The sequence below is a fragment of the Mauremys mutica genome, chromosome 19 (genome assembly GCF_020497125.1).
Source record: "Mauremys mutica isolate MM-2020 ecotype Southern chromosome 19, ASM2049712v1, whole genome shotgun sequence".
Taxonomy (NCBI): domain Eukaryota; kingdom Metazoa; phylum Chordata; order Testudines; family Geoemydidae; genus Mauremys; species Mauremys mutica.
In genome coordinates, this window is record NC_059090.1 from 16,693,278 (window position 1) to 16,707,384 (window position 14,107).

Here is a 14,107-nt window from a genome sequence, read left to right on the forward strand (position 1 = left end):
GCAGGAAAAGGATTGGAGCTGAAGTTGCCTGGCTCACTTGTACAGCTGCACTCAAGGTGTATTATAAATAGGGTGACCAGATGTCCCTATAAAATCGGGACAGTCCTGATTTTTGGGTCTTTTTCTTATACAGGTTTCTATTATCTGCCACCCCCGTCCCGATTTTTCACATTTGGTGTCTGGTCACCCTAATTATAAAGTAGTGTCAAAGGGACCTAGAGTATGTGGATTGGCATTTTTTAGCATTTCTATACATCTAAATAAATTAACCATATTCAGATAAATCAATAAGGGCCAGATTCTGCCACCTTTACTCACATAAGTAGCAAATCACTCTTCAAGCAGTAATCAATGGGACTTTGTAATCAATGGGACTACTCATGGAGTAAAATACCATTCAAAAGGAGTAGGTGTAGCACAGTACGACTGTGAGATTGGCTGGCTGGGATGACAGTGGTTAGTGACAATCTGAATCCTTATACACTATAAGAACATACTACTCAGCAAACCCAGATTACTGACCAGAAATTAAAAGGGAACAAATGAATCGGTTTGCACATGCTTGCAAATCAAGGACTTTCACGTCTTATTCTATACATATGTGCAAAATACACCAAAAGGCTGGATCATGGACTGAAGAGGACATAAATCAAAAGGAAAGGGAGTGGTTGAAAAAATGAACTGACTTAATAGTTTGTTGAGGAGAGCTGGTACTCGCCTTTTAACTCAATATCGCACACCCTAGTGTTGGACATACAACTTTCCAGAATGGAAATGTTTAGACCACCTTTGTTTAGCTAATAAAACCTGTTTTTGCTGATCTAAGATTTACCTGTCAGTAAGCTTCTTCCAAGCTTGCCTATGCAGCAGGCATGAGTCTGATCTGAATTACACTACTGCAAACCCACTGACGTTAACCAAGTGGCTTGGAATTTACACCAACGTAACTGAGAGCAGAATCTGGTCCACTGATTGAAAACCAGAGGGAAAACTAGTTGATCAGAAACCCAAGTTCTCTGGATCTGCAAATATGGTCCCCTATTTAGGAGTATCACACCAATATGGCTTTATATCACAGAAAATTCTGGTTACTTACTTGATCTTCAGACTGGCGAGCATTTTTTTGTCAATCCTGAAAAAGAGAAAAGAGTGTGTTAAGTATCCAATGGGATTTTTGATCTGTTAGACAGTCTAGAATGTCTTTTTCCTCATGCACTTTGTGTTCTTAATCAATTTTATCAGCAGCCCTTGGGTCTCCTATCTCAACATTCTCCTTCGGAAGTTTCATTTATCTGACCGGAGTGAGGTTCATTGGTGCAAAGCCTTGACCATGAACAGCTCATTGAAATCCCAAAACAGAATGTGCTGCTCAATTACACCATAAAGCAAGTAACACAATATCCCACACAACATGAGTTGTTTGCTGATTGTATTTAATTCAAAAGTATCTTTGTATCATTTAATGCACTACACACCACAACTCAGAGCCTTAAACAAACCCTTCCAGCAGTAACAGGCAGCAGTAAATTTGTGGATGCACAACTCAATAGTAAAAATAGATTTTCTCTATATTTCTATGGAGAATGAAGGTCCCATTGAGTGACTGTTTCCCAGAATTGATGTTCCTAACCTGTGATTGGTTGTCATTTCATACCCTGACCAGTAATGGTCCACTTAAATCCAACGATATTGATAAATATTCTGTAAAGTAGTTCTTCTTATCTGCAAGTCTCAAAGCTCTTTACAAAGGAGGAAAGCGTCATTTCACAGGTGCGGAAGTTGAGGCACAAGGAGGTAAAGTGATTTGCCTCAGGTCACCCAGCAGGCTAGTGGCAGAGGCAGGAATGGAACCCAGGTCTCATGCAACCCAGGGCCTAGTCTGCAGGATCGGGAGCCTCCCAGCAATGCACGTTTTCTCAGGCACCGACTACAACCAGTGCGACGTGAGACACAAATTCACACTCATGGTTGAATGATGAAAGGCAGAGAGACTATATCCAATAGGAGACCCACTCAAAGTGCTTTGAGATCTACAGACAAAAGGTGACACATTGTATACATACAACATAGTACTGTCAACTTGTAGCTGAGGTCTGATTCTAGTGGTTTACGAGATCCCAAGCCATTATCTATTTATTTGGTACTTTTAATAAATGTCCATCTCCATGGAACACTTATTATTAAAATAATTGTGATGCCACGCTCCATATTCTTTATGAAAATATGCTTATAATATGGATATGACATAGATATACTTTATGCAAGATGGGTCTTGTAAGGTATCATTGGAAAGGTTATGATTTACTGAATGTGATTATCCAATTCGTATGCATGTATCATTTCTGTATCTAAAGTTAGGAATATGGACTATGTAACAATTACAACTGGGTGTGTATTGGGGAGACACCTACCAGAGGATAGGCCTTCAGATCTGATGGGCCCTCAGGAAGGAACAATTCAACCATGAAGCTACTAATCTCTCCCCCTCCTGAGAGGCATCCGGGGATGTAACTGTGACACTACTAGGACAGGGGGTCTTGTCACCTGACGCTAAACATTATCTGGGACGTCTTGTAACTTTCCGCTGAAAGGGAAGGGGGGTCAAGGTTGGGAAACAAAGGATTCCGGCCTTATGCAAATCTTATTTAAGGGTGGGAAGGAAAGCAAATTCCTCCTCTCTATGTCCTGTCTGCCCAAGAAGAACGACTGCAAAAGACACCTGAAGGGAAGGCAAGGGGAGAGTCCAGACTGAGAGAGAGGTCCAGTCTGAAAAGAAATAGAACCAGAACTCTAAACCACAGAAACTTTGCAACCTGCCTAACATAACATTTAGGGTAAGAAATTATATTTTGTAACCCGTTTCTTAAGTATATTGAACTTAGGTTGCGTGTTTTGTTTTATTTGCTCAGTAATCTGCTTTGTTCTGTCTGTTATCGCTTCTAGTCACTTAAAATTCACCTTTTGTAGTTAATAAACTTATTTTGTTTATTATTAAGCCCAGTTTATGTAATTTATAAGGGGGGGGAAAGAAGTCATGCACATCTCTCTTCCCATTGAGGAAGAGGGCGGATTTTTCTGGGCTTGCGCTGTGCAGATTTTTCCATACAGTGCAAGACGGTATTATTTTGGGTTTGTCTCCCAAAAGGGGTGTGCACGTGAGTGCTGGGGGAGTCCTTTCACACAGAGCCTCATTCAGCAAAGCAGCGAGAAGGAACCCAAGCTGAGTTGAGCAAGAGAGGCTCAGTGAAATCCCAGTACATCAGGTGGCATCCCAGGAGGGGGGGGGGATCCAACCCGTCACAATAATATTAACCTGAATTAAGGCAACTATTATTAACATCTCAAAATGTAAAATTATGTCTATTGGCAGTGACTGCAAACGCACCATTATCGGTCATGTGGAACTAACTCCCTTTATCCAAAAATCATTCTTTTACAGCGTGATCACAAAAAATATTTAATGCTGTTGAAATACTGTTTCCCATCTACCAGTAACTTTACAGAACTCCTCTTCCACGACTGAATTTCCCCACTGAGTGCAGAGCACATGGACTAATTATGTAACACCAGCTTACACTAATATAATCCTAGCACGGGTCCATTGAAGTTGATGGTGTTAACAACAGAGGAGCGAGTTCAGTGGAGTGAGATCAGACTCTTGCTCATACTTTGCAGGCCTATAGGTTGGCATTCCATTCTCACGGCTCAAAATAGTTCAATGTAAAGCCTGGTTTAGCCCACACGTCCTTCCCACATGTTAACTATTGCACAATACCCCATTGCCAGTTATGCTAAATGTAACCTTCCCCTGAACTGTGTGCATACACTTTTGCATTTCCTTCCTTCCTGCAGAGAACATTTCCCAAGTGTTGTAAGAGCCTAGTGCAACGTTGATTCTTTACAAGTTACATTAACCTTCTTTCAAATCTCCAGATTCAAATTGTTTTCAGAACTCAGGAGAAACCAGCCGGCATTTGGTGTGAGAGGCATCCAGGCAGAGCCTGCCTGATGCAAGGCCTATTGAATTCAATATCAAACCTCCCACACTACCTTCAGTGGGCTTTGGATCACACCCATCGAGTCCATGTTTATTGTAAGACTCCGTGCGACAAGGGTTCTCTAACAATTTTTACATTCATTTTTCCCCCCCGAGTTGATAGCGTCAAAAATGGCTGTGACTCAGTAGATTTGGATTCTATTTCCCAAACAATGGCTCATTGGGAAGCCTTGAGTGACTTACTCATTTTCTGTGCCTCAGTTTCCCTAGCTGAAACTGTGCCTCAGTTTCCCTACCCACCAGTTTCCCTGTTTCTGTGCCTCAGTTTCCCTACCAACCGTCGTCACATATTTTGAGAGCTCAGACAAGAGGTGCAATATAAGTGCAAAGGGTTGTTGTTACTCCACGAGTCTCTACAGTCCAGTCAAAATTCCCCTTTTACAAGGCACATTTCATTACAGCACACAGAGGCTTTGGGATCCTAAGGAAAACGTATTGCAGAGTAGTATAAAATACAGGGACAAGTTATGCCTGTACTCTGTGTTGGGGGACAATTGGAAGGCGGGGGGGAAGAGTACAGGGAGCCTCTTGTGTCCCAGTGCCCCCATGCAGGGTGCAGGCATCGTTAATGGGCAGCTTGTGGCATTCATCCCCTCTTGAGGGGCAGGGGGTCTCTCTAGGTGAGGTGGGGCAAGGGGACGGCCTGGGGGCAGAGTGCCCACGTAAGACTTAAGCCTCTCTCCATACTACGGATTAGCCCCCTCAGTCTTCCCCGACCTCCACCGTTGCAGACTCACACAGCTCATGGGAACCCCTGCACTAGTGGGTTGCAGCCCACAGGGCCCAATCTATTGAAGCTAATGGGGCTCCTCCCCTGAGCAAGGGCTCTTCCCCTGAGTCAGGCTTGCAGGATCAGACCCATGATCTGGAATCTGAGAGGCCTGGCTCCAGGTCTCACTGACGTTAATGACATCTCCCCGTAGGCTTTAATGGGCTCGCAGTCATTTAACCATTTCCCCTTAACATCTGCTCAGACTCTCTGCTCCCAAAGAGTGGGCACATTATTGTTTCGAAGATAAAGCATGCCATGAGTTGCACGCTCCTGGATGAGCTCCATGCAAGGCAGATTTAAAAGCATTATTCATTATGATGTGATAAAGCTGTTCTCAGGTCCTGATAAAGCAAGTTGAATCTTAAAGCATTTTTTTGGGTGCAAATTTCTGTTGCCTAAACATTTTACTGATGCAAATGAGCCAAGGGGATTGTGGGTAAATGAGACCGTTAACTCCTAAAGGATCCATGCTGAAATATTCATAGACAACACAGCAGAGCTGCAGCAAGTGGATTTCATACCGATGCAAATGCAAGAAGAAAAAGTCTGTTGCTGTTGTTCTTCACAGAAAAACAATTGCTCTTAAGGAAACCACAGTTTCAAGGGGGCTAAAATTGGGACCTGTTTTAATCAGTAGCCTTCACACTTTATACGAGCCTGCTTGTGGTGCAGAACCACATGGTTCCCACAATGTGTTGCAGTGCAAGAACCCTGCCTACAGGACCCCCCAAATCCTAACACACACACGCGGTGCCGCCCATTGCACAGCAAATACACAGTGGTTCGGCAGCCAATAGGTCCTTACGCAGCCATGGAGTGCAGAGGCAAGGATGTGTCCCACACTGACGCATGCTCCCCTAGCATTCACTCAGAAGCTTGGCAGCAGCCCTCGCTTTCATGATGCAAGAAAACTGGGGGGGGGGGGAAATGGGTGATTCATTTCCAGGCCAGTCTCCATTGGCATCATCAGCCTGCGAAAAGATCATCGAAATAGTGCTTGTTCACAGCCAGCTGTCGGAGGCGGGGAGCAGGGAAGAGAATGAAAGCAGGTAAGAGCATATCAGGAGTCTTATCATATGAACCCTGGCTGCTTCTCCCTTTCTGTGAAATGGAAAAAATAATAATTCCCCACCTCACAGGATTCAGTTCATTATGATTTGTCCAGCCCTTTGACTAGGTATCGCCAACAGAAACAGAGCAGAAAGCTGTGGTGTAATTGCAAAGAGCCCCGGAGCTGGCCAACAGACACATTTATTCTGTACAGAAAAAATATTGCAGACAGAAAAGAAAATCGCCATCTGTGTTGGGCCCAGTGCTGGAAATTGTTGAGCACTCGAAGATGAGTTCAGGTCTGGCTGAGTAACCTCCCTGATGGTAAATCTCGTTCACAGGGTTCCCACAGAAAGGGTGTGTCTGTCAAGATGTACAGATATACTACTGTGGTAAGATAAATAGATACAGGTGTTGGGTGAATTAGCCGATCACTTCCTTTCTAGTAAACAAACACAGAGGCAGTTCTTCCCATGGTTGTCTGTTTAACTTAACATTCAGACAAATGTCAGCTTTGAAAATCAACAGTATCACATACAATTCATTTAACTACAATGGTTACAGAGAGCCTGATCCTGTGCTACTTACTCCCAGTGGCTTCAGAAGCTGCTAGATTTCTCCTGCCACAGTAAATCCTAAAGCCAGATTTTCCCCACATGCGTTTCAGAAGACAGCATCTACATCCATGTACACTGTCATTCGAGTGAATAACAAGAATATCCAGAGTTAGAATCATAAATATTAAGAAAACAAACCAGGGTTTTGGAAAGGTTATAAAGCCTCGTGATTCAGTGCTTAAACCAATGCCATAACTATTGTGGATTAAGAATCTTCCCTGTTGAAGATTCCCGTAACTGCCGTCTGCAGCACTTTTAGCATCCTCCTCTGCAACAGCTGCTGCTGGCTACTGTCAGGGGATAAAATACGAGGCTAGAAGATTCCTGGACTGATCCAGCATGGCCATTCCAATGTTCTTTCTAAAAATGGCCTGATTCAGTGAAGAGCTGAGCATCCACAGCTCCCAGAGACTTCAGCTTGTGGGGTGCCTCTTAGATTTCTGACCTAAGTTGCTACAATGGCATTATGTGCACTCAAGTGTCACTCCAAATTCACACGGCTGCTCCTCATTAGATGCAATCTGTTGTAAGATCAGAAAAGATCACTGTCAGCTCAGTGAGGTTCCCACAAGCAGAGGGCAGAGGGAGACACATCACACTGCTACATCAGGGGCTCCTGCAAACCTTATTCTCAGGTCTCATGATTCTTAAAGCTTCCTATTTAATTAAAGTGATTATATATATAGATATATTCAAAGCCCTGCTTACTACCCTTACTCCTTTGATTAACCTTTTACTCCACAAGTCTCATTAGAATTCATCCTTAACCTTCCCCTCATACCTTATGGAGCATACGGCTCAGTTACAGATCAGCTCCAGTAATGAAGTTATATAACCTCATGCCCGTAGAACGTAGGGTTGCCAAGTGTCCGGTTGTCGACTGGAAAGTCCGGTCGAAAAGGGGACCTGATGATATCCAGTCAGATCTACTGACCAGACACCCAATGTCTGGTTACTGTGGGCGGGGGAGGCGAGGAGGCACCGAATCATCACCCGCAACTGTCCCTACTCAGCCGGGGCCGCCTCCTACCTGCATTGTGTGGCTGCAGCTCCCAGCCCCGGCTCTGCAGGTGGGTTGCTCCTGACCCACGCAGGGAGGGCAGGAGGATAAAAGCAATGAGCAATGGAGGGAGGGGGAAAGAGGAGCGAAGGGGAGGCAGGGCCTTAGGGGGAAGGGGAGGTTTTAGCACTCCTGCTGGAGTGCCTGATTTTTAAATATTACAAAGTTGGCAACCCTAGAATAGAAGAGTGCTCTGTTATGCAACAGATACCGTCAGAGGGCCTGATTCTGCAGGCTGAGTCGTACAGACTCACACACTGTCACACGGACTTCAGTGAGATGCGAGTAAGCACTACTCCGCGTGAGTGAGAGTGCTACAACTGGGGCCGAAGAAAGAGGAGTCAAAGGACCTGATGCACTAAACTCAGGCCTAATCTAGAGTGGCCTGAGCTTGTGAAAGACGCTCTGCATAAGCCAAGTATTAGTATTACTGAAGCCTTAATTCTGAACAGCTGCCAAGAAGTCATTAGCCTTGCCTGCTAAATCTTCCAATGATGTATGTAACAGTGGTGTTTCTCTCATCGACTTCATTCGGGACCTTTCCTATAGCCCCCATTCTCCCTCACCCCATCCCAACAAAAGACCAGTAGCCCCCATGTCACTGTCTGCTAATCAGTGTTATAGCACATATCCCACATGGATTATGCCCAGATAAGTTAGCAGATGTCTCTCTACTTCTGACAATACTGGAATGAAGGAGACACTGATCTAGATACAAATATAGATATAGAAACAAAAATCCATAACAATATTGTTTAAAATGAATCAGCATTTAGATGGTGACAAGCCAGATGGAGGCAGGAAACTCAAAGCTACAGCTGGTGCTTTGTCCTTCATTACATGCTGTTGTGAAAGAAAACGCAAAGGTGCAGTGACTACCTGTTGTTTAATTCTATGCTTAGTATTATATCCATTCATAGCATCAACTAAAGTATGAAAGGAAACGCAACCTGAACAAGGACTGGATGATTCAGGAAACTAGTGAGGAAATTGAAACCAGCTCCCATGAGCTGAAAAGCCTCTATTTGAGCTAGCCTGTCAGTGATTGAAGTGGTTAACATTGATAGTCTACGTCAAATGAATTTGTTGGGATTTCAATCCAGTTTTCCATGGGCAACTGCCAGGCTACCTTAAAACTAGAACCAGGCAAAGCCTAGATTTTTTTTCCCCATAGGAAATTATGACATTCTAAAGTTTCATCCTGAAATCAGAACAAAAAGTCAAAATTTCCCGCAAAACAAAAATTCTAACAAAATTTGGTTTGGAAGTATCTAAATGACCTTATCAAAGTGTTTTATTTCAACTGTTGTTGTATAACATACTAATCTAACCAACTGAATCAAAACAAAGCACTTTGCTAATTTTTTCGTCACATTTTTAACTAAAAGGAACATTTCAAAACATTCTGATTTCATCTAATCAGCATTTTCGGACAGAAAACTGTTCCATCAGAACATTTTTGACCAGCTCTACCTAAAACCAATATCACAACGGGCACAGGTTTAGCAGGCTCACGACTGAATGTGCAATGAAAAGCGAGCTATGCTCTTGCCCCTAGAAGGTAGAATGAACGACTTTTGCAGGGTGGCCTGAAGGGAACCTTCTTCTGCCCAAGCTGTATCTGTCCAGTGGATGAAGACACCTTAATGACTGGTTTGAGGATGAAATTGCCGATACATCCATTAACTGCTGTGGCCTGATCGCAATATACCACACTTGGACTTCTTAGAAGCAGGAAAGAGGGTATTAAATTGTCATCGGGTCAGAAATATCAATCAGTCCCTCATACAGCAACATATCCCTGGGAAAAGGAATGTGCTTCTTTAAATCAGGAGACAGGTGACAAGTCCAGCACTAACTAGTAAGGATAAAGAGTACATCAATCAATCAAGCAGTCATTGACAACCCATTCTGGACTCAGCATCCATAGTAAATCAGGCAAGATCCCTGGATGCACGTAATACAGTTTAGAAGATGGATTCAAAGTTTATCTCTTGATGGGAAATGCAATAAACTCTTCCGCCATGTATACTGAAACCACGATACTCTATTTATTAGAAGAAGAAAGGGGAAGAGACAGGGACACTAAATGGCTGGGTTAACTATAGCATTACACAGTGCATCCCTGCTACTACAGATTACACACCTAGTGAGGAGCTACTGGAAATTCACGCAGATCTCTCCTTGCAATTTTGCATTTACGTGAACAATGTGTTCGTGCCAAAAGGTGAATGGACCGTAAAGCACCAAACCGCTACGCTAAGAGAGGCTGCCCCTTTCAAATCTCAGAAGGAGGGGAATCAAAGGAAACCAAGTCCCTAAATCAGGGGTGGCCAACCTATGGCTCCGGAGCCACATGCGGCTCTTCAGAAGTTAATATGTGGCTCCTTGTATAGGCACCGACTCCGGGGCTGGAACTACAGGCACCAACTTTCCAATGTGCCGGGGGGTGCTCACTGCTCGACCCCTGGCTCTGCCACAGACCCTGCCCCCCTCCACCCCTTCCCGTCCCATCCCCTGAGCCTGCCATGCCCTTGCTCCTCCCTCTCCTCCCCCTCCCCCGCAGCCTACTGCACACCACAAAACAGCTGATTGGGAGGTGCTGATCAGTGGGGCTGCCGGTGGGTGGGAGCCGCTGGGAGTGGGGTGGGGGAGCTGTATTGCTGTGGCTCTTTGGCAATGTACATTGGTAAATTCTGGCTCCTTCTCAGGTTGGCCACCCCTGGTCTAAATCAAAAGCATTCAGATATTTCCCTTCTCACAATGCACAAGGAAGACACTTTCCTTTGGAGGTTCTACTTCAAAGCAGGACACTATCAACACCAAAGGGTTTTCCCCTTTAAATTACCTCAGAGAAACCAAAGATGGAACAAAAAACCCTCCCCCTCACCCCCGTCCGTTGCCCCACAAAGTGAATGGTAAAAATCACCCACCATCCGTAACCTCCGAACGAGACGCTCCGTTTCCTATGAAACATCGTGGCTGCTTGGCAGTGCTCACTCCTCCTAGCGTCGCTGGCAATGTCCCTCCTGCACGGCTGCACATATACCTTGGCCCCCTGCTTGCAGCCGAACAGGAAGACGGGGCACTTCTGCCAGCGGGCACAGCCGGTGCATGAAGTGTGCTCCCTCCAGCTATTCCGTGCCTTTAGTTCAAGCTCCGGGGGAGGAAAGCCACTCTCACCACTTCCTGTAAGCCTGCTCTAAAGTTCTGTGCAAGCGCTGATTACAGAGGGGGCTTCTCCTTCGGGTCGGCTGCTGTTAACTTGTCTTCTTTTTAAAAAAAAAAAAAAACTTGAAAACTTCAGTTTCCTTTTTCTCATACTTTTCAATATACTGCGCGAGGACCGTATGTCTCCTAGTAGTGGAGCATACGTCTTTGGGCCGCCTGAGGTGAAGCCAAGGTTAAGGGATCACTGTGCCACCAGCTGAGTGAGGCATTTCCATGCCAGCTTGTCCTTAGCATCACACTGAAATCAGAAGCTTGCTGTTCAAACAAGGCCTGTCAGTTGATGACAGACTCCTCTTGTGGAAAAGCCCTACAGAATTTAACAGACAACCACCACCTTGCTGTGGGTTTTCTGAGCCATCCTATGGAATCGAATAGAATTCTAGCCTTTTTATAGAATGCTACAGGACAGTTTAAAAATAAAAATACCTATAGAAAGGACCTCACCCACTGGTATTAAACTCAGCTGGTGTGAATCAGAACATTGTTACTGATTTCATCCAACTGAAGATCTGGCCCTATAGATTTGTAAAGATTTAATGGAACCCAATTAAATTTCTGTAAAACCCTATTAATTTCATCCCTATTCAGTTCTATAGGATTTTTCCAGAAGGGCCTATGGCAGGGGAGGGCAAACTATGGCCCGTCAGGGCTTTCACTCCAGCCCGTGGGATTGCCAGCCCCGTGGCACAGCAGGCCTAAGGCAGGTTCCCTGTCTGCCCTGGCCCCACGCTGCTCCGGGAAGCAGCCAGCACCACGTCCCTGCAGCCTCTGGGGGAGGGGGAGCAGAGGACTCCATACACTGCCTTTGCCTGCAGGCACTGCCCTCCCCTCCATCCCTGCAGCTCCCATTGGCCGGGAACAGGGAACCGCGGTCAATGGGGGCTTCGGGGACGGTACCCACTGGCAAGGGCAGCGTGTGGCAGAGCCGCCTGCCCCACCTCACCCCACCCCACCCCCAGGAGCCACTGCCAGACATGCTGGCCACTTCCGAGAGCCTGCCTTAGCCTCGCTGCACGCTGCTGCCACCCCGGAGCCGCTCGAGGAAGTGGCGCCAGGCTGGAGCCTGCACCCCGAGCCCCTCCTGCGCTCCGCCCTCCAACCCCCTTCCCTGAGCCGCCTCCCACCACACCGCCTCCTGCACCCCATCCCCCTGCGCCAGCCCTACATTCACGACCCTGCATACAATTTCCCCACCCAGATGTGGTCCTCGGGCCAAAAAGTTTGCCCACCCCTACTATGGCCTGGTTTCCCAATGGGGAAAAAAAACAAACCCCACCATTGACTACAGTGAACTTTGGATTAGGTTCATATGAATGAACAGGAAGGATTACACCGCCTCTTATTACACTTTCATATTTCTCATCCCCAGTTCCTTTGGGTAACACCCTTTTGTGCAATCCTAAATAATCCTTCTCCCCTCTTCACAGACGTTTTGCAGCATGAGCTTTCGTGGGTGAATGCCCACTTCTTCGGATGCAAGAACTGGGCATCCGAAGAAGTGGGCATTCACCCACGAAAGCTCATGCTGCAAAACGTCTGTTAGTCTATAAGGTGCCACAGGATTCTTTGCTGCTTCTACAGAACCAGATTAACACGGCTACCCCTCTGATACTCTCCCCTCTTCTGCTTTCATCTTCTAATCCAGATACTGCAGCTGGCCTAACAAAGCCATAGCACTGAGCAGGTTTGTCAGTCTTTGGGTGCTGTATCATGCACTCCCATCAAAGCATCTTCCCAACCGCTTTAAATAACAGGGCACCAAAAATACCACTCCAAAAGCAGAACATTGCACTTTCCCGTCTGACTGTCCAACCCACCTGTACTGAGCAGCTGCAGCCAGTTTGGGTCTCGTCCCAAGTTCCTGTTCCCAGCCCTAGTGAAAGAAGAAGTGCATAGCTGCAAACTACCAACGATATATTAGGAAAAAAAGTCTACGGCCCTTTTGTGATCTGATTTCAAAACTCTATTTAAATGTAAATGTTGACCTTTAGCTGCATACAAAAGTCTAAATTACCAAACGGCAGCAGCATCAAGAAAATCACACCAAAGGTTTCCCTATCACCACCCTCTTCTCCGCATCTCTGTCCTTTGTCACCATTTACACATTGCCAGGTACAACAGATTCTCACCTGGCCCGTGCTCTGAAGCAAGCTCAGTGTTCAAAACAATAGGCTGTTTCATCGGCAAACGACTGTTTCCCTTCTCTGTACAGTTTTCATCGTGTAAAAGCTGGGGCTGTTCAAATCACACATTCCTTTTACAGGGTCCAAAGCATCAGCAAAGTACTGTACAGACAGTGATCCATATTACAAAGGACAACGCTGTTTTTTCTAGAGTACACGTGTAAAGAGGAGGGGACACATTCTAGGGGCAAGAATGCATCACTCTGATCAGTATTCAGACAGTATCTGCTTTCAAATCTAGCAAATTTTCATTGGATCATTAAATGTTCCAGCCTACAGAGAATGAATTCAGAATGCAAAGTAACCCTTTCCCCTTCCCCACAGGGCTCTGTGCTGGGCCAGAGTCTCTTGATATAAGGCTAACAGAGTAAAAGCCAGACACTGCATTAAATACTTTGGGCAGATCTTCATCTGATATAAATTAGTATAATCCCACTGAATTCAATGGAGATATGCTCATTTATACCTTCTGAGGGTCTGGCCTTCTGAGTGCCCTTGCAGCTATGCATATGTACCTATTTTCTGGGTGTGCATGAGTGTGTGTATTTAACACATACACAAAACATGCTGAGGAAAAAAATAAAAACCTCATACAGATTCTCTCAAAACACTGGCATCATTTATTCCACCCAATCATGCCTCTAAGGTATAAGATGAAAAGCCAAATTGTGCTCTGTTACACTGGTGTAAATCCAGAGTTCCTCCACTGAAGTCAGTGGACTTACTCTAGATTTTTACCAGTTAATACATAGATTAAGTTTATATATGAAATTGCACCCTTTTTGCACTAGGTATCTTAAAAGGAACAACAAGGAGAAATAGAACTTAAATCCTTAATACCAAATATCCACATCCCCTAACCCTAACTCCTTACTCAAGTAAAACTGCCACTGAAGTCAATGGAACTACAGAATTTGGCCCAGTTAGCGTCTGCATGAGATTTTTATTTGCTGGGGCTTTGCAGAAGGGCCAAATTCAGATCTCAGTGGCACCAGCGTGAATCCAGAATAACGTATTGACTCTGGAGTTGCACTGGATTCACACCAGTGGCGCGAAATGAAGTCTGGCCCTATGACTTTAAATGAGACAGATATCCATCGTCTCCAAGGATGCTAAATTCTCCTCCAGATGCTAGCA

The 14,107-nt window shown here is 45.3% G+C and overlaps 1 protein-coding gene across 3 annotated transcripts in view; it reads right to left on the reverse strand.

Moving 5' to 3' along the window:
- RAP1GAP2 (RAP1 GTPase activating protein 2) overlaps positions 1–14,107 on the reverse strand; it is a 299,431-nt gene that overhangs the window by 195,079 nt on the left and 90,245 nt on the right. For 2 of the 3 annotated variants that reach the window (XM_044993837.1, XM_044993829.1), the window contains one exon: positions 1,097–1,132. In XM_044993837.1, coding sequence (XP_044849772.1) covers positions 1,097–1,119 — 23 coding nt within the window. In that variant the 5' untranslated portion in view covers positions 1,120–1,132. Of the gene's footprint in view, positions 1–1,096; positions 1,133–12,604; positions 12,661–14,107 lie in introns of all 3 variants that reach the window. The other variant, XM_044993830.1, reaches the window with a different exon arrangement.